Source organism: Nipponia nippon, unplaced genomic scaffold (assembly GCF_047370975.1).
Source record: "Nipponia nippon isolate SJK-2023a ecotype South Korea unplaced genomic scaffold, ASM4737097v1 scaffold_24, whole genome shotgun sequence".
In the NCBI taxonomy this organism is placed as follows: domain Eukaryota; kingdom Metazoa; phylum Chordata; class Aves; order Pelecaniformes; family Threskiornithidae; genus Nipponia; species Nipponia nippon.
Genome location: NW_028262341.1, coordinates 8,163,766 through 8,184,421, shown reverse-complemented (window position 1 = coordinate 8,184,421; position 20,656 = coordinate 8,163,766). Strand labels below are relative to the sequence as shown.

At 46.0% G+C, this 20,656-nt stretch overlaps 1 protein-coding gene across 9 annotated transcripts; it reads left to right on the top strand.

The window, feature by feature from the left end:
• The first annotated feature begins 46 nt into the window (after positions 1 to 46).
• Positions 47 to 19,834, top strand: ZBTB5 (zinc finger and BTB domain containing 5). 9 transcript variants are annotated; one of them, XM_087761403.1, is made up of 4 exons: positions 47 to 209; positions 9,263 to 9,610; positions 9,949 to 11,301; positions 14,850 to 19,834. In XM_087761403.1, exons 3-4 carry the CDS (start codon positions 11,180 to 11,182, stop codon positions 16,876 to 16,878), a joined length of 2,151 nt encoding a protein of 716 aa, XP_087617529.1. In that variant the 5' UTR covers positions 47 to 209; positions 9,263 to 9,610; positions 9,949 to 11,179; the 3' UTR covers positions 16,879 to 19,834. The 9 variants fall into 9 exon arrangements, with proteins under 9 accessions (XP_087617529.1, XP_087617526.1, XP_087617530.1 ...); XM_087761400.1 differs by having other exon boundaries at positions 9,263 to 9,645; XM_087761404.1 differs by having other exon boundaries at positions 9,263 to 10,263; positions 11,061 to 11,301.
• Positions 19,835 to 20,656: the final 822 nt, after the last annotated feature.

The window sequence follows — 20,656 nt, the reverse complement described above, 5'->3', positions numbered from 1 at the left end:
GAGTGGACAGCTGCGCGATGGCGTCACTTCCGGCCGCCGGCGCGGCCGCCGCAGCGCAGGGCCCCTGGGGGTGGAGCCGCGGGAGCGGGGGACGGGGCCGCAGGGCCGAGGACGACGGTCGCGCCCGGCCCTTCCCGCCGCCCGGGGCGCCCCGCCGCGGCCCTTCCCGCCCGGAGAGCAGAGGCAGCGGGGGGGGGCGGGGACCGCAGGTGAGCGGTGGCGGGAGCGGTGGCGGGCCCGGCGGGCGGCGCCGGCGCCAGGCGAGGGTGGGGGGGCGGCCGGGAGCGCGCGGGGGGCGGCGGGTGACGTGCGCGGCGGGGCCGGGCGGGGCGGAGGGGGGGGCCCCTTCCCGGCCCCCCGCACCCCCGCCGGGCCGGCTGGAAGCCCCGCGGGAGGGCGGCGAGGTGCGGGCGGGCCGCCCGCCGCCCCGCTGCGTGCGGGAGAGGGCGGCCGCCGGCGCCCACCCGGCGGGGAGCGAGGGAGACGGGCAGGCCGGCGGCGGTGCTGCGAGGCTTGGCGCGGCGGGGCCCCGCGGCCGTGTGGCGGGCGGTGCGGAGCGGAGGGCTGGGGATGGCAGCAGCGAGGGGCGCTCCGCCGGCTTGCGGGGAACGCGGTTCCGCTGTGCTTGAGAAGAAGCGGCAGGACATCCCGCCGTCCCCGCGGGCCGGAGCGGACCCTCGCCTCTCCCAGGCCCCCAGCTCCCTTCGCGGGGTTTCCATCCACGGGGGACTCGGGGTTCAGGCGCGGGCTGGCGGCGGCAGGGTGACACCTGCAGCGGTCGGGCGCTCCTTCTGCCAGCATCCCGCGGAACGAAGCTGGCGCTCGGCCTCTGTGCCGGGACTCCTTGAGTTGCGTTTGGCTCTGGCCTGGTCAAGGCACACAAAACTGCCTTGCTGAGCGTGAGACGCTGCGCTTGACAAGGAGTCTCTGGAGGGCCTTTTTGTTGTGTGTACGGTGATGTTTGTGTAAGATACAAAATGAAATATCTGGATGTATTTTTAGCTACTATTAGTGGAAGGATAAAATGTAGATGCTGTCTTGAGAGTATGTCCCTTGGATATTCCAAGTGATGTAAAAAAAAGGAAAAAAAGGTATGACTCAGTTCTTCAGTACAGCGCCTTTCAGCGCATTCAGGAATGAGCACAGGAACAACAGCCTTTCTTATCTGCCAGTTAATGTTCTGGAATTTTCAAAGAAACATATCTTCAGATGACATGTTATAAATTAGGTTTTACTTTCTTGTACTTGCTGTAATTATTGAATCATAGTTCATCTTGTGGAGGATGGCATACAGGTGGGGAGGTGTTACATGTACTGTTGGTGTACAGAGGTTGCGTGCACACCAGTTGCTTCTCTGGAACGTTATGTGTTGTCTCTGTGGCACTGGCCTAACTCGCTGCCAGTTTTTCTCATGGTTGTGCTAACGAAGGCAAGCACTGCAGTGATCAAGCTGGTAACCGTACTGCACTCTGCTGTGAACGTATGTGTTGTAAAGGAAAGGTAGACCTGGAGTGGCGTCTGTGTGAAAACAGAGAAGGAAGTTACCATCTTTGAACTGACAAAAGTTGCTTCATTTCTTCCTCCGCTTTTCAAAAATTACTCAGAAGGAATGTAAATTGTTACCCTCTAGTGTGACTTTCAAACCTTGATTAAGGCAATGTTTTCGTTTTAATTCTTCAATAGCACGTGCTTATATTGGGTTTTGTGGCAAGGTTTTGGTAGCAGGGGGACTGCAGGGGTGGCATCTGTGAGAAGACACCAGAAGCTGCCCCATGTCGACCAGAGCCCATTCCAGCTGGCTCCAAGACGGACCCACCACTGGCCAAAGCTGAGCCCATCAGCAACGTTGGTAGTGCCTCTGTGACAACATATTTAAGAAGAGGTAGAAACTGTTGTGCAACAGCAGCTGAGAGAGGGGAGTGAGAGTATGTGAGAGAAACAGCCCTGCAGACACCAAGGTCAGGGAAGAAGGAGGGGGAGGAGGTGCTCCAGGCGCTGGAGCAGAGATTCCCCTGCAGCCCGTGGTGAAGACCGTGGTGAGGCTGGCTGTCCCCTGCAGCCTGTAGAGGTCTGTGGTGGAGCAGGTGGATGTGCCCTGGAGGAAGCTGCAGCCTGTGGAGAGCCCACACGGGAGCAGGCTCCTGGCAGGACCTGTGGCCCCATGGAGAGGAGCCCAGGCTGCAGCAGTCCGTTCCTGAAGGACTGCACCCCATGGAAGGGACCCACGCTGGGGCAGTTCTTGAAGAACTGCAGCCTGTGGGAAGGACCCATATTGGAGAGGTTCGTGGAGGACTGTCTCCTGTGGGAGGCACCCCACGCTGGAGCAGGGGAAGAGTGTGAGGAGGGAGGAGCAGCAGAGGTGAAGCATTATGAACTGACTGCAACCCCCACTGCCCATCCTCCTGTGTTGCTTGGGGAGGAGGAGGTAGAAGAGTTGGGAGTGAAGTTGAGCCTGGGAAGAAGGGTGGTGGGGAGGTGTTTTTAGTTTTGTTTTTCTTTCTTTCTATCCTACTCTGTTGTTTATTGTCAATAAATTAAATTAATCTTCCCTAAGTCGAGTGTTTTGGATGGTAATTGGTGAATGATCTCCCTGTCCTTATCTCAGCCCACAAACTTTTCATCTTACTTTGTCCCCCATCTTGCTGAGGAGGGGGAGTGAGAGAGCGGCTGGGTGGGTGTCTGATGAATAGACAGAACTGTGCACTGCATCCATGTAGGTTTTTCCCTTCTGAGGGTAAAATAATGTTAAAAGATTAGTTTTTTAAATGAGTTTGGGAAGATCAGAAGCAGATAATTCAGCAGTTCTTATTTGAAATACAGTGGTCATCTGTTGAATCAGTTATATGCATATATTTATTTGCTTAGGCTGAAGATGTGTAATACTAATGAATCCATTGTGGTAGTGGCAAAGGGATATTTGTTAATTCAATCTAAACCAATTCCTGGCAAAAGCAGACTTATTCATTATGCAGTTAACCCTAATTTGATTGGGGTTAAAAGCTTAAGCAAAGGAATCACCAAGGAAGGTGGTTGGACAGGGCTGTTTAAAATTCTTGAATCTCTGGTAAATAGTGAGGTTGAAGAGCTAGATTTAGAAAAGATTGCCATATTGAGCAAGAAGACATCATGCTGGTGCCGAGCTGTCTGTGGCTGCCCTTTCCTTTGGGATCCTTGCCCGCAGACCTTTGGGTCCACGTGGTGTTTGTGGTTTGATTCATGAACTGAGGGTGACGGTAGGCAGGAGAAGCTGGCAACTGAGTTTCTTTTGCAGCACTGGGCGTTCTTGTGAGAGGACGATGGCAGTGACAGAGGCTGCCATGGTACCACGAACCTCAAGAGAGGTTTTTTGAACTGATAACGTAACTGTGAGTCCAGATCAATCCTCTGTTTATGTCAGTTTGTCTTCTCATGCCCTTAAATGGCTGTATTGCCAGTTCTATGTAGCAGCGTTCTCTGCTTTTCCCTTTGTAAAGAAATCAAATTTGATACTGCCCAAACACCTTCCTTCAGGGGTTTCACTGTGTAATGCCTAAAAACCCATTGTGCTCTTGGGAACAGCTGTTTTCTCATAGCTAGGTACAGCTTTTTAGCTTCATAAGGTCAAGAACAGAATCCGTGATCTTCTTTTCCTGTTTCTTATGTGATACCTAGAAAACACTGCTTTTCTAAGTTGGCCAGAAAAACATATGTCAACTCTTTTGAGAAAGACTGACGCCTGTGAAAGGTATGGTACTGACCTTGAGTTAGCCAGGAATTATAAGGAAACAGCGTTCAGTCTGTTCGGAATATACAGCAGTACAGGTGTGTTAGATAGTGGAATTACAACAAAGAAACAGCCCCTCTGGTGACAAGCTGAGAGGGCACACCAAAATGCAGGAGTGCCACATTTCAGTCGCCTCCTGTGTGTCTTCCTCTGAACTCTCACACTGTGCTGCAGGATCTGGAGACCGACGGATGCGTCACAAGGCTGGGAGGAGGTGAGTGGAAACATGAGGAAGCAGAAGGATGGCTGTGACACAGGTAGAGTCCGTTTCTGCAGATAACTAAGAGTGTCTTAAGAAAAATCTAGCCTTTTTAAGGAAGCTTTTTGTTGCTCCTTTCGAGGATGCTCTTTGCAGCTGGCAGACTGTGCTGTTACTGTTTGTTACTGAGTTGGTGTTGCCATAGGTTGGACTATCTATCTGCAGTACCTTTCAGATGATGAGAAAATACTAAGCCATATGCCAATCTCTCACTCTTCTCTGGAGGGCTGATGCAACCAGCAGCAGCTTTTGAAGTGCAGTTTATCCTTTCTTATTCTTAGACAAGTTGTAACGCATCCTCCCTGACAATAGGGAGATAAACTGTGTGAGCTGAACTATATATAAAACCTGGCTAAGGAAACACCTCAGATGAGATGCTGTAAGCTCAACTGACAGTCATCGAAGTCACTAGTTGCAGGTTTTTTTCAGACACACAAAAAAAATGCCTTTCATGGCTGGCACTCGCCATATTGTCACATACACGAAAGCGATGTAACACTGGAGTCTACTTCAGTTGTATGGGGCAAATCCAGAAATCATTTTGACTACTGTTAACTAAAATTCCACCATATCTTCAGTTTGAAAACACTCTCAGAGCAGAGAACGCACGGTCTCCGTGTTTCAAAGTGACAAAACTTGCTAAAGATGTCAAAGAAAGTGAAGACTGCCATTTCTTCCTGCTGGTACCCTCCCACTGTCCTGCTGGCTTATTAAAAAAACAATATAACTGATAGTAGAAAGTGTTTTCTGTAATGACACTTGTATCACTGACTCGTATCTAGATTTATGTTTGTATTTCAGGCTTCAGGGAAGCTTTTTATGAGGTGTATTATTTCAAGCACAATGGTTAAGCACAGTACAAGTGTATTGTAATGTTTTGTAAAATGTAATTTAAACTGAGGCAAACAGTTGTTAATATTATATTGGCATGCTCTCAAGTTTTGGCTATATGCCAGGGATTCTTGCAGGCTTGGTACCTAGAACATCAAATGCATTTAAATACAGATTGTTGGGAATGGGGTTTGAGGTGGACGTAATATATTGTCCTTCGTTTCTCTGATAAGGAAAAAACAAGTACCTAGTCTAAAGTTTTCTGTAGTGTATTTGTATGTGAGATTTCTTCTGATATTGTTCTACTGAATGGTATAGTCGAGACAGCTTTTGTTGTTGGTTTTAGTAACACAATATCAATTTCTTCGCAAACTTTTTAAAAGCTTCTTTAGGGGGAACTTGAGGTTGCTTTTGATTTTTTTTTTGTTTGCTTGACTATTTATGTTTGACTTCTTGACAGTGGCTCAGGATTGCAGTGTAATCTAAACTGGCCTTTAGTATTGGACATAGTAATAAAATTTTAAGTAGATCATTATACAGAGTTGTCCTGGTTTCAGCTGGAATACGGTTCATTTTCTTCCTAGTAGCTGGTATAGTGCTGTGTTTTGGATTTAGGATGAGAATAATGCTGATAACACACTGACGTTTAGTTGTTGCTAAGCAGTGCTTACACCAGTCAAGGACTTTTCAGCTTCCCATGCTCTGCCCGGTGCACAAGAAGCTGGGAGGGGGCACAGCCAGGACAGCTGACCCAGACTGCCCAAAGGGCTGTTCCATACCGTATGGCGTCATGCCCAGTATATAAACTGGGGGGCGTTGGCTTGGGGGCAGCAATTGCTGCTCGGAGACGGGCTGGGCATCAGTCAGCGGGTGGTGAGCAATTGTATAGTGTATCACTTGCTTTGTATATTATTATTGTATTATTGTATTATTATTACTGCTATTGCTATTACTACTATTCTATTTTATTTTACTTGAGTTGTTAAACTGTTCTTATCTCAACCCACGAGTTTTCTCACTTTCGCCCTTCCAATTCTCTCCCCCGTCCCACCGGGGGCGGGGAGCGAGCAAGCGAGCGGCTGTGTGGTGCTTGGTTGCTGGCTGGGGTTAAACCACAACAAGAGTTGTTATTTTTCATACTATTTTATAATGAGTTAACTTTAACTTTTTTTGAAGAAGCGAGAGAAAAGTTTCTGATTCTGCAGTAGTTTCAGAGCAAGTAAATACTTGCCTTGTCCCATCTTGCTGCAGCTTAAGTATTAGAGCAGAGGGATTTGATGGAAGAAGGGGCTGTAAGTCTACGTAGTCTGTCGTGGTTTAACCCCAGCCAGCAACTAAGCACCACACAGCCGCTCGCTCACTCCCCCCCGGTGGGGTGGGGGAGAGAATCGGAAGAGTAAAAGTGAGAAAACTCACGGGTTGAGATAAAGACAGTTTAATGGGTAAAGCAAAAGCTGTGTGCACAAGCAAAGCAAAGCAAGGAATTCATTCACTACTTCCCATGGGCAGGCAGGTGTTCAGCCATCCCCAGGAAAGCAGGGCTCCATCACGCGTAACGGTTACTTGGGAAGACAAACGCCATCACGCCCAATGTCCCCCCTTTCCTTCTTCTTCCCCCAGCTTATATACTGAGCATGATGTCATATGGTATGGAATAGCCCTTTGTCCAGTCTGGGTCAGCTGTCCTGGCTGTGCCTCCTCCCAGCTTCTTATGCACCTGGCAGAGCACAAGAAGCTGAAAAGTCCTTGACTAGTGTAAACTCTGCTCAGCAAGAACCAAAACATCAGTGTGTTATCAACATTATTCTCATCCTAAATCCAAAACACAGCGCTCTACCAGCTACTGAGAAGAAAACTAACTCCATCCCAGCTGAAACCAGGACATAGTCGTATCAATGCTAATCATCCAAGAAATAGAAAGAAATCGTCCGAAGAAGTTTTTACCATAAAAAGTAGTAGAAATATGTGCTAATAAAACCTGAATTCCTATGGAAAAATCTGTAGTGTCCCTTCTCCTGCTATGTGATTGTGTTACCAGCTATCCCTTGTGTTTCCTACCTGCCTCTCAGGGCAGATGGCAGCATGAGTGCCTCATCATAGCTGTGTGTGCAAACTGGCCAGCTGGCTGGTTTTGGTTTTGGGTGTTTTGTGTTGTTTAAGAGAATAAGGGAATTAATTATGACTCTGTGAGAAGTAGTCCATATAAATTTGGCTTCTTCTGTAACCAGACACCAACTTCAACAGAAAAATGTGGTAATTCAGTATCTAATGTCCTCTCTGTTAAATTTGGTTGGAGTTGACAGAGAGGCTCTGAGGTTAATAACTAATGGGAGATTAATAAACAGGCTGTGTAATTGTAAATTGTAGGTCTTTTTTCCTAGAATTTCAAAACACTTGCACATCATCTTCCCAATTAGGTATTTTTAATTCTGATGTTTTCTTAATATGGAAGGCTTAGTTTTCGAAATTTAAGCCTTATCTTCATCCACATACATGAGGAATATTTTATTACGTGCCACCATGAATGTTTGGTTATGTGATCAAGCTCCTCTGCACAGCCCCAGGGGAGCTTGGAGAGGCAGTGGCAGGAGGAGGAGCCCGAACAGTACCCTGTGGGGCTGTTCCCAGGCTCATCCCTGGAGCCAGCCCATCGCAGGCCCAGAGGAGCACAGGGGCACAGGCGGGAGCCCAAATCAAGGTCCCCAAGGAAGGAGCACCCTGTCCAGGCCCCTGCCAGGCCGGTCCCAGCAGAGCTTTTGCCCAGTGTCCCGGTGTGACCCGTCGTGGTGAGCTGCAGAGCAGCTCTGTCAGACTACGGGGGTTGCTGCCCACTGCTGGGACACATGGGCTTCAGGGAAAACCAGTCTGGGATCCCATAGGCCTTATTACAGGATGTTTTGGGGAGGAACCAAAGGTGGGGCAAAGGAAGGGTTTAGGGGATTTGGGGAGGAGCAAATGTGGAGTTGTAGAGGGGTAAAGGGACAAAAAGGGCCGGTCGTGCGTAGGCAGTTGGCTGGTCAGTGCGCTTGCTTGGCGATGCCCTGCTCCTGATCGGCGCCATCTGTCCTGCTCCTAATTAAACTCCTTCCTGGCTCTGTCCTGTGTGAGGGCTCTCTGGTTGGTGTGACTGCAGCCATGGGGGTCAGGCCACAGGGTGGAGGGCCTCTGTGTCCATGGGGCATTGACTGGAGCAAGTATGGGTGTCCAAGTCTCTGATGGCCAGCGAAGAACAACCTGGATGAGCCAGTTAAGTGGCCTGGGAGCAAAGGGGTCTGTGGGGCCCTGAGGGCAGCTCTGGATGTGAAAGCCCCTGTGTCTGCAGGGGCGAGAACTTGGGAGGGTCAGCTGTGGGACGAGGGGAGTCCCGGTTGTCCCTCCATACCTGTGACGGTCTGTACCGGCAACTGCAGTCAGGCTGTGGCCTTGGGGACTTGGATGCCTGCGGAGTGGGGATGGGAAGACTGGGACCCAGGGGACAGCTGCTGGGAGGGCTGGCTGCTGGAGGGGTCCACCTCGTACACCTCACAGGTGGGCTTCCATCCTGCCCTGCCAGAGAGGGAAGCAGGACGAGGCATCTGCTGCTGCCTGTGTCTGTGTGAGCGCTGAGTGTCTCTCATAGCACATATGGGTGCTCTGTACGTTTGTGCCCACTGGGAATGCATCTTCTCCACTCTCCTTCTGGAACCTGGGGACATTTAGCAGCAGCAGCCTTGCCTCTCTTGGGCTGTTGGATCTGCTGTGGTATGTTTTCCTCTAAGCAGAGAAGAGGCAAGTTAAGTATTTCAATATCTACTGAGCACACTTTTTATTTAAAGGTTAATTATCTTTTTAAAGTGGATAATCAAAATGTTAGGGAGAAAATGCTTCCTTATTCATTTTTACCAAATCAATCTTACATTAAAAAAATTCATAGTTCTCTCCTAAAACTCTTCCAAAAATACCAAAGCAAACTGTGAAATTGAAGAGAGGTAAGTGTATATAAAACTACACTTCCAGTGACTTGTGGTTTAGTGGCTTCCCCAGGTAGAGGTGGAATCTGAATATTTAATAGCTCTCAATTGATTTTTCTTTGATGGATCTGTGTAATAGCTGTTGAATTCACGTGTACTTGCCCATGGCAAGGAGTTCTGTAGCTTTACTGCGTTACATGAAGGAGTGTTCCTTTGGTTCTGACCCTGCTGGTTTCATTTCATAGGCCTTAGTTCAGGAACAGGCAGAACCATTGTTTTCCAGTCAGAATTTTGTAGATGTTTTTTCATTGCTTGCCCTTAATGTTTTCCTGGCTCTGACTATTTGTATTTATAGTAAAACTACTTGTAGCTAAACAACTTGGTATAGTTTCTTTTCGCTTGTGGTCATTTGTTTGATTATAGAACTAAGCTGTTCCCTTTCCTGCTGCTCTCCAAAAGGCCGCTGGACTCGATGTCTGCTGTTTGTACCACTGATGCCTCCCCTGGTCCCACTGACTGGATCTGATTCAGCGGAAGATTTCATCTAACGTTCCCTGGGTCCCCAGGATGTTAACTGGAGCTGGTTGTGAGCCTCACAAGGCTGCAGAGACTGGCTACCGAAACCACCCACTACTCAGTTGGAAGCATCTCTGTCCTTCATCCTCATAGGCATTTTCACACCGTGTGATGGGCTGCCACCCATCACGTGCTGGAGATATTGGGTCATTTGATTGGGGAATGATGGGGATGTGCAGCCCATGGGTTGTTCAGGGGAGCCTCTATGGCCAGCTGTTGCTGAAAGGCAAGGTATCACTGAAGCAGGAGGGGAAGACAGAATGAATGTGCGTATCCAGAAATAAGTCACTCATGTATATTTCAATGTTGACTTAGATGTATTGCATATATTTAGTAACCTGAAGTAGCTGATACTTCACCAAAAGTGGTGTGTGCGTAGTATGCAACATATACAACTCAAATCTAGTTCTATAATTTTCAATTGATCTTGTACAAGATCTCGACTTCATTGTGGGGTCTGTGTTTGTTGATTCTGGTCCGAGGACTTAAGCCTTTATGGTGTAGTAAAAGTTAAATACCAAGCCAAATGAATGTTATTGGAAGCAAAACTGGGGTTTGTCTTGTTTCAGGTGCGCAAAGGATACAATCACTTTTGGTAACTGTAAGCAAGGACTCCCTCTGAATTCTGAATCCCAAATCGTTGGTCAAAACAATGACTCTTGCCTCTTTTCTCTGGTTCAATACATATTGCTGCCTGGGCAGAAATACCTTGCACCATCCCTGTAACCCATCTTCCTTTCTGGAGTTCAGCTCAGTCTTTTTACTGATGTGAAATCCTGTCCTCGTGTGGTTTGGCGTTCTCCACCTCCAGTCTTCTCTGGACATTGGTTTGAATGCGTTACTACACAGTCTTCTGAAGCATACCACCTCCTGGGACTGGCTTGGTAAGGGCAATGCATGAGCACTCAGGTATTTTATATCTTCTACAGTGTGTTTCCTAAAATGACCTAAAGCAGCGCATAGGCTGGGAACTGCTTGGGTGCTTGTGAACAGCTTCTTTCTGACGACCCTTGAAGCTGGAGCAGTCTCTGCTGGGCCTTGTGCTTTCTGCAGTGAAGGTACCAGTGGAACGATTTTGTTCGTGGTTGCAGATGGGGCACAGCAAAGTGCTCCCATCTTGGCCGCCTTCGTAGGTGGCGGTGGTTATGGTTCAGCACTGCTGCGTTCTGGAAAGTCGCTGTAGTTAATACCACGGTGTCCTGCAGTTCTGGTCCTTAGGGAAAGGAGATCCCTTGGCTCTCCTGGTGTGGTGGGTGCCTGGCGTTTTCCAGGGTGTCTGCCGGTGGTCTGTAGCATTGTACACCATGTGGATCAGCCCTGCATAGAGCTGTACAACTGTGAAATGGTTCCTTAGAGCTGTCACTCTTGCCTGGGGAGTGAAGTGAAAAGAAAGTCAACCAACATCCAGGCCCCCCAGGAGCACACTGATGCTGTAGTGATGGTTCTCTAAATGGAGCGAAGGAGAGAGTTTCTTTGTTGCTCTGGCAAATGTTGCCCCCTCCCTCCCCCCCAATCTCATCCTTCTCCTGCTCTCTCCAAATTCCCCCTAGCACCCTAGCATTACCCCCAAAGTCCTGTGAAGCCAAGAGTGTTACCTCTGGCATAACACCTAGCCCATCTCAGAAGCGAGCAAAAGAAGATAAATGAAGAATTGTTTGGCAATCCCCTCTCAACTTTCCAGAGATGCCTGTCTGGAGGGCAGCTTTCCTTGCAGAGGAGGTCATCCCTGCACGGTGCTTGCTGGAACAAAGGAGGGCATGAGTATAACCAGACGTGCAGGAGCAGCGAAGGCAGACAGCGATGTCATGTCGCAGCACTGCTCACAAAGCAGCCCTGGCCTCTGCCGCATTCCAGACGCTTCCTGCCGGGACTTGTGGCTCTTGTCACCGGCTCCCCATCTTCCTTTTGTCCCACTGCCTGAGGTCAGTAAGTTTCAGAGTCCACTCTTTTGTTCCTCGCACCTCCTACAAGCACCAGGAAGCATTTCCTCGCTTTCCCTTGTGTTATACTTCTCTCAGAGAAAATGTGTAGAAATAAAAACTGTGCCATTCCAAAGTTTGTCTTGTTTAACATTTTTTTGTTTGAAAATGTCGTCTTATTTTTACTGTCAAATACACATTGGTAGTGAAAGATAAACAATATCACCTATTATCTGTATTCCTCTTTCTTATTAAAAAAAGCAGCAAACTCAAATTCTTCTGTTTTATTACATAACTTCATTTATAGAGATAAGGGAGACTGTGACACGGTACTTAATTAAATCTCATTATGCTGCTTATTTCAGGCATTCAGACATCAGAGCCTTAGTGCTGCCAAATTAGGCAATTTTTGATGCTGCGGCAAGCCTGGACCCTCACCATTGCTGGAAGGCATAAAGTGTAATTTATTTCTTTCTTCTTTTTAAAATACACAGGAACCAATTACAGTTGGAGGCAACAGATTTTTGCCAGCAGAAGTTTCAGCTTTTTAGTGTTTAGGTAAAACTGGCTCTTTGCAAGCCTGTTTCCTTTGGAGAGCAGCAAGATTTTTTGTCCAGTGGACTAGGTGGTAAAATCTTTCTCCAGCAAAGACCTGCAAAGTGTATGTCGTGTGCCTTAGAGAAGGAGGAGGTGGGTGAATGCCAGCTGCCCCTCGGCTGGGGAACAGCAGCTACTCTTAGATTAGCTCCAGCCTGGCAGCCGAGGCAGGCAGGGGCTGTGTAGTGAGATTTTTTTTCTGACCTAATGGTTTTAGTCTTTGTGCTTTTACGTTAGTTTGCCACTTCTTCTGGCATGAATTCAGATCTCTTCGCCTACTATACTACCGTATTCCCTTAATTTTATGTAGCGCGATGTTATCCCAAGTGCAGCAGAAGCTGCAAACTTGAGCAGGTCTCTTTGTCCCGGTTGCCCCTAAGGGATTTCATAAGCCTGGGAATCAGAAAATGGTAGCTGTTCATCACACAGCAGTGTCTATAGTAGCCTCACGACAGGCTACAAACGGAGAGTTTCTGCATCTAAGGCCTTTGTACCTGATAACTGTTTGTAGCCTTCTGCTCCGGACAGCACAGTACTTTGTTATTTAGTGACAAGAAGTGTTGCAGGGCGCAATTGCTCTCCCCATCCCTTCCGTAGCTATTGGAGACACGGGCAAGTTTTGACTGAGGAGACTAGTGTTTTAAGTCCATAAGGTTTATAGCTGTGGGCCTAATAGAAAAGGGGGAACCTAGCTTTGGACCCTTGCTGGATGGAGAACCCAGCATGTGTTCAGCTCATGCTTGTTCTGCTCTGCCGGTGAATGGCATGACGGGCAAACCTTGCCAGTGTGCTCAGGGCCCAGCCTGAGCTTTCTGTGGGGCCTGGGGGGACTTGGTGTGATGGCTGGGGAGCGAGCGGGGTTGTTGTGCAGGGAGCGAGGGCACACAGAGCATGGCTTAACTTCGTTTCCTAATGAGAAACCTAATCTCATGCTGCTTGCAGAATAACTCCTCAGCTAGTTCAAAAGACGTGTATCCTTTATAAAAGAGGATCAAGAACCCTTCCACTTTCCCTTGAGATGTTAAGGGTGATAATCCAAGGCTGGGGAACATTGCAGATGTACTTTCTAGTTTGAGCTGAGTTGCTGCCAAAAGCCCATGGATCTTTCTAATTCTACAGCTGCCTGCTTACATACGCATAAGTGTGTAAATCCATCAGTGACCTTCTGTGTATTGCCTGGCTTTTTGACCTTTACCAGCACGGTCTTACAGCAGTCCCTGTCTCGAAGATGTTAGTTCCCAGTCTGCCCTGCCTCCCTTACTGCCTTTTGCCTTGCAGCAAAGGGGAGCACAGAGCTTCGAGCTGCTGCAGGCTGTGGAAGCGTTTGTGGCCACATGCTGCTGTTGCTCCGTGCCTGCGATCTCAGGAGTTACTCTTCGCATTTCTGAGGTTTTGCTTTTTCTGCTTATCCTTCCAAATAAGATCTACGTAAATCTATGTAAATCCAGGTGAACAAAATTGCAAAGTAATTAACAATCTATGTTAACAGCTGTACCTGTTTTCCTCTGAATGAATGCATGTACTTGGCAGCCACTGTCTCTGGCCTGAGCATACCTTCTGAGCAAAGTTGTTGTGTAAAGTGAAACACCTGCAGAGAGTTGAAATACAAACATTATTCCTGAGCAAACTTTTCTTTACTGGTCAAATGTGACTATGGGAAACTTTGTATGCAGTTTACTCATATAGCTTGTGACTGTGCAGATACGCAAATACTGCATATGGTTTGTTCACAACACGTGTGCATTTGAGGACAGGATTTCTAAATTGGTGGACTCATATTTGATCCCTCTTCAAAAGTATAATTCTTTCTGTGTGACCTTTTATTTTAGCTGCTTTACAGTCGTCTTATGTCACATGATACTGTGGTATGGCTATTGAAAAATAAATGTGAACACAAAAATGTGTGTGTGTGTATGCGCCACACACGCAGCTTTTCTGTTCCCCAGATCTTATACTTTGTTGATTTGTCGTGAGAAAAAGTAGAGATATCACTGAAGGTCACCTATTTAGTCTTAAGGTGAGTCTACTAAGATTTTACTTATGTTCTGTTAATAGAAGTTTAAGAAAAAAACACCCCGAGTTTGTCTAGTTGTCTTGTTGAGTAGTACATCATTTTGTCAAAAGGTTCCCATAACTTCCCTATGGACCAAGAAGGTTCATAAGAAATAGCAAGTACAGAGATGGCTCTTAACGTCAGCAAACTTTTCTATCTTTCTACCATTTTATTTATTTTGTGGGAAAAACAGAGGACTTTCAGTGCATCCCAGCTGATAAACTGTAGTGAATAAGAAAATTGTATTGCACTTCTGATAGCTAAAGGTGGCAGTTTGAGATAAGAGCTGACCACTTGTTCCGGTGCAGAAGTGTCTCCCTTCTTTTCCATTAACTCTCTTTTGTATGTTTCTATGTGAAAAGCAGATACTTGAATGACAGTTCTGCACAGAAGCTGAGAAACTGTGCAGAAAGTCATTTGCAGAAGGTGAAGCTGGATTAAATGAGATGAGAATTAAAGTTCAGACTTTTCCGTGGGAGGTTATCTAATAATGCGAGTAATTTATCAAAGGTTGCGGTAGATTATTCACAATTAGATTTTTTTTTTAAAAACCAGGATTAAATGTTTTACTAAAGACTGTGTTTTAGTTTGGACAGGAGCTAACGGAGGTGAAATGACCTGTGTTATTCAGTTTGCAGCAGAGCTGCCTGTGACATGTCTGATGGTGAGGAGGCTGTTATACTAGGTCAGCTCCACAGCAGAACCTGTATTTTCTTCCTCATCCTTGTCCATAAGTCTGCCAGCTTTGATACAGTACCAATGTGGCAGTGGTAAATTAAGATCAGTTATTGTTCATCTATCTTTCAGCCATCATCGTTCATTTTTAAACCCGGTTTTGCTGTGGTCTGGATAGGACTTCAGCCATTTTTAATATTATAGTTTCTTCTGTTTTGTTTTACAGGATCATGGATTTTCCAGGACACTTTGAGCAAATCTTTCAGCAGCTCAACTACCAGAGGCTTCATGGCCAGCTTTGTGACTGTGTCATTGTGGTGGGGAACAGGCATTTCAAAGCCCATCGCTCTGTTTTGGCAGCATGTAGCACACATTTCCGAGCTCTGTTTACTGTAGCAGAAGGAGATCAGACTATGAATATGATTCAGCTGGACAGTGAAGTGGTGACAGCAGAAGCTTTTGCTGCTCTGATAGACATGATGTATACTTCCACACTAATGCTTGGGGAGAGCAACGTTATGGATGTCTTGCTGGCTGCTTCTCACTTACATTTGAACTCTGTTGTTAAAGCATGCAAACACTACCTTACTACCAGGACGCTGCCGATGTCTCCACCGAGTGATAGAGTTCAAGAGCAAAATGCACGCATGCAGAGGTCTTTCATGCTCCAGCAGCTTGGACTGAGCATTGTGAGCTCCGCATTAAATTCCACGCAGAGCACAGAGGAGCAACCAAATACTATGAGCTCCTCAATGAGAAGTAACATCGAACAGCGCACTACTTTTCCTATCCGTCGTCTCCACAAACGTAAACAGTCCTCTGAAGATCGGGCCAGACAGCGCATCAGGCCTACCATGGATGAGTCTGTTTCCGACGTGACTGCAGAGAGTGGGCAGTCAGTAGTTCATTCCCGGGAAGATTTCTTCTCACCTGATTCACTGAAAATTGTGGACAACTCTAAGGCCGATGCTGTTGCTGATAACCAGGAGGATAGTACTATTATGTTTGATCAGTCTTTCAGTGCTCAGGAAGATGCTCAAGTGCCCAGCCAGTCTGACAACAGCGGAGGAAACATTTCACAGATGTCCATGGCATCCCAGGCAACGCAGGTGGAAACCAGCTTTGACCAGGAGGCTGCTTCTGAGAAGAACAACTTCCCATGTGAGAATCCAGAGGTCAGTCTGAATGAAAAAGAGCACATGAGGGTGGTGGTGAAGTCTGAGCCCTTGAGTTCCCCAGAGCCTCAAGATGAGGTGAGTGATGTCACTTCCCAAGCGGAGGGCAGCGAGTCTGTTGAAGTGGAAGGAGGAGTAGTGAGCGCAGAGAAGATAGAACTGAGTCCCGAGAGCAGTGATCGTAGCTTTTCTGACCCACAGTCCAGTACTGATAGGGTGGGAGACATCCATATTATGGAGGTGTCAAACAATCTGGAACACAAGTCTACTTTCAGTATCTCAAATTTTCTAAATAAAAGCAGAGGTGGCGGCTTCGGTGCTAATCAAAACAGTGACGACAACATTCCAAATACCACCAGTGACTGCAGAATGGACAATGATGCCTCTTATCTGATGAGTCCAGAGTCTGGGCCTGCTGGTGGCCATTCATCTGCCACCGTCCCTCATGTCGAGAATCCATTTAGTGAGCCTGCGGACTCTCATTTTGTTAGACCAATGCAGGATGTGATGGGTCTCCCCTGCGTACAGACTTCTGGGTACCGGGCAGCAGAACAGTTCGGCATGGATTTTCCACGATCAGGCTTGGGCTTGCACTCCCTGTCTAGGGCAATGATGGGCTCAGTAAGAGGTGGAGCTAGCAGCTTTCCTGGCTACCGCCGCATAGCCCCCAAAATGCCTGTGGTGACCTCTGTTAGGAGCTCCCAGCTGCAAGATAACTCATCCAGTTCCCAGCTGATCATGAATGGGACCACTTCTTTTGAAAACGGGCATCCTTCGCAACCTGGTCCGCCACAGCTAACTAGGGCATCTGCAGATGTCCTTTCAAAATGCAAGAAGGCCTTATCTGAGCACAACGTCTTGGTTGTAGAAGGTGCGCGCAAGTATGCATGCAAGATCTGCTGCAAGACGTTTTTGACCTTGACAGACTGTAAGAAACACATCCGTGTGCACACGGGAGAAAAGCCTTACGCCTGCCTGAAGTGTGGCAAGCGGTTCAGCCAGTCCAGCCACCTGTATAAACACTCCAAGACAACCTGCCTGAGGTGGCAGAGCAGCAATCTGCCTAGCACTTTGCTTTAACCTTCTCCGCACCGGGCCTGAAGGAGAGTGCCAGTGCAGACGCCTAGCTCCCTGAAGCACCTCAGGAGCATGAACACTATTTTCTTCAAGTCTGCAGGCTCAGAGGCTGCTCTTGTTGGTCAGTGAACATTTACGTGTGATTGTGCCACACACACAAAAGTCTTGGTTCTGTCAATTGGGGATATTACTATACCTACCTCACAGGGGTGTTGTGAGGCTTAAACAGCTGTAAGCGAAGAACTTGGGAGATCCTCAGAAGTCGCACTGTAGATGTGCGAAGCGTTACTATGATGTATATTCAGGCCTTGGGCTGATGGGGATACAATCCCTCAAGCTAAGCAGTTCCTTTGCGGGGCAGAGGGGTGAGAGTGTAGTTATCTCATGAAGTAGCACGTTTCAAGAATGAGAAACTGAAGTGCAAATTTCCTCTTTTTTTTTTTTTCTAAAGTATTTTGTAAAAGTGAAAGCATTTAAATAAATGACCTGTAAAACAAGTTGCTGCATTATGTATGGGCAGTAATGCAAGAGCTGCTTACTGTAACTAACGCAGACTGCGTATCTTTAAAAGAGAAAAACAACTTTGGATGCACCTGCCTGACATAATGCTTTAAAGTATGCTAATTATAAAAATAGTTCTAGGGTTATGAATGTATGTTTGGCTGTTTTGTAGTAAAAGACACTGTGTAATGAAGGTGCTTAAATTAAATCCAAGACAAGTAACTTTTGGACTGACAGATGTGTATATACTTTGAATACAGCAAGATCTGGATGTTTGACTGATTTTTTTTCTGTAGAAACTTGTATTAAGTGATAAGTGAAGTACTGTTTCTTGTTCATGCTATTCTTAGCAGTATTTTAACCAATTTGTATCTCCTATGTTAAAATTCTATATACACAGAAGTCTGAAAAGAGCTTGTCTTTGTCTGCTTTGTTATTTTGAAGGAGAGAGATAATTTGTGATGGCTTTTTTTACTGTGTAAGATAGTCTCTTGCTGTTTCCAGGTGCTGATAGTCAATCTGATCCCCGTTGTTGTGTAAGCATAGTGTCCTTTTCTGACACTCTTATCTTCAGGCTTTAATTTCCTCCTCTGTACACTTACTTACTTTCCTTCACAACTATGGATCGTTCCTCAGATCAAACCAGTCAGGAATGATCCTCATTGGCCATATTTATTTATGTCTCTCTATAAAATGTAGTTGTCAAATCCAGTCCTTCCACTTAAAGTAGTGTCATAAATGTACTTTTCCACATAAATTAAAAAAATCTAGCATACATTTAATTTAAAAAAATAGCACTGTACACTTTGTATAGCAGAAATTCAGTGATCGTTATTCTTCAAGTGAATCCCGTAAATCTTGTTTTAATTTCCTCTTCTTTGATACCATTGTAACTAATAGTGTCTGCAGTCTCTTTTTTTCTTTGTTAAAGATGCACATGAACTAACTACTGGTGTTCAGCATATTAGGTTTCTAAATAAAATTTTGGAGCACTTCTGCTGATAAATGTTGCTCTACCATATAGGAGCTGGGTCAGGCCTACAGCATGTCCATTCTGCTCAGGAGAGACAGAGGATTTGCATTTACTGGTACCTAAGCCACAGAGCAACATCTTTCCGTTAAAATAAAATAAAAAAAATAATTTGCAAACCTTTCCCCCTTTATTTTATTCTGTATAGCAAATGTATCCTGTGTGATGATATTCAGCAGTTTTACAGAGTTTGTGCTACCTAACAGTTAGCCTTCTTAAACATCTTGGACTTACATTTGGATAAACTGAAAATAAAATCCTAATCCACAGTCCTGTAGGTCATTTAGCAGGATGAACTATTAAAACTATTGAAGCACAGAAACCAAACAGTCATTGTCAGACCAAAGGAAACATGGAAATCTTTCTGTACTTGGCTTTATGCGAAACAGTAGTCCGCTCATGAAGAAATGTGTCTTCATCTCTAATTACAGCGCTTCACACTGAAAAAAAAATTGCCAAATGTCTGCCAAGGTGTCATTTGCGCCTTGAGCATCCAAGGTAAACAGGAACATGGAAACATAGTGAATGATTGGATTAATTCCTTTAAAATGTTAAGATTTTGTTATAGCATTTATCTAATGGTCATATTTCTGGCTCTTGATTTTATAAGCATTAAGGAAATGTGCTGCATTTTTTTAAAGCATTAGGATATGCCACATTTTGTTTGATAATAATTTTGATATCAGGGGACTAACAGCATTGTGCTATACTAAACAATCTCACTGAAACATCAATAAAATGCAGTATTTTGTACTTTCATATTTTCTTGTGTTGCCTTATTAGTAATGTTCTGATTGTTTCATCTTCCTTGCATTTCTAGTGTTTTGTTTTAAAAATAGGGTTTTTTTACATTTTCTATTTGTTTCCTATAGCACACCTGAATTCCTTGAATTCTTACGATGCATAGGAATAAAGCATCTATGTGAGTAAGGAGATAAGAGTAATTAAAAACTAATATGATAAACATATTTAACTGTACTTTTGATCTGTTTTTATAAAACTTTTCATGTCATTGTGAAATATCAGACCTTGTGCAGGAGGACTTCTGTCTTCTTTCTTTAAGAAAAAATTCAACTTGGAGCATTTTTGGAAGTAGCAACTTTAAATTTCATTATTCATTGACATCTAGTGTATCTGGGGGAGCACACTGCAAACCTAGGAGCCTGTGGCCGGCTTGTTGCTTTCCTAGTCTTCCAGTATGAAGCAATATCTCAGAACGTATCTCCACTTACCTATCCCCTACTGTAAAATGAGAGTACCTCATCTCAAAGCCTGGTAACATTGTCAAAGAGCTTATCACCCGACTTTTGTTCAAAATTTAGCTTTACAAATGCTACAGTGAGATCTCATGTGAAGATGTCAGTATGTTAGTATTATGAAACATCTGAAAATAAACCCTACATTTTTGTGCTGCTGTGTGTGACTTGATTTACTTGTTTATGTTATCCTGGTGTCTTTGCCAACGGCGTGTAATGGATTGACTAAACAAGTAATGCTTGTGTGTTAGCTGATGGGGCTCTTTGTGTTATTAGATCACTTGGCAGTGCAAAATAATCCAATTGAAATGCAGGCACACACGTAGGCATTTTTGTCAAATGAGGCCAAGCACATAGTGCTGCCCGTGGCTGGCCTCCTGCTTCATGCTGAGGCTTTGCCAATTGTGAGAGGACGTGTAATATCTAATCAACAAGAAGTGGGTCCATATTTGAGCCAGTATGAAGTCTTGAAGGACTGTGTTGTCCCATCAACGCTTGGTGAGCTAGTTTGAACCAGAGGAGTGTGGCTGGACTGCACCATCGTGGCCGTGATCAGGCCCAGGGTGGTTTACTGTCTCATGGAGACACTGCGTCAGTGTGGTGGGCTGTCTTCTGGCTAGCTCTCTGCTCTGGAGGTGACATTAAAGGTGTTTCATTTGAGATGCCCTACGTCTGGCTGACCTGCTTGCAGGGATTCTTGCTCCTGCCACAGCCTTGATGGGACGGGGCACGTTGCCTGCATCTCCCTCATCAGACGAAGGCTGGAAAGCCTTGGGATTCTGGGAGCATCCCCACTTGTGCATGGAAATTACCGACCTTTTTGTCAGCTCTATCAGTTCCTTGATGAGTTCCCCTTGCAACCGCACAGGTGCTCGTGCTGGCAAGGGAGCAAGGATAAGCGGCTGGGTAATGGTGTGATTATTTTTGGTAACAACATCTGAATGACCATCAGTGACCTTCCAGGTCTGCAGCACGAGGCAACTAACAAAGGCTG

Bases quoted from the DNA above. Each gene is read 5' to 3' on its own strand.
- ZBTB5 (XM_087761403.1), top strand. From the start codon at position 11,180: ATGTCATGTCGCAGCACTGCTCACAAAGCAGCCCTGGCCTCTGCCGCA. The intron at 11,302-14,849 runs GTCAGTAAGTTT...TTTGTTTTACAG, and splicing joins CTTTTGTCCCACTGCCTGAG to GATCATGGATTTTCCAGGAC.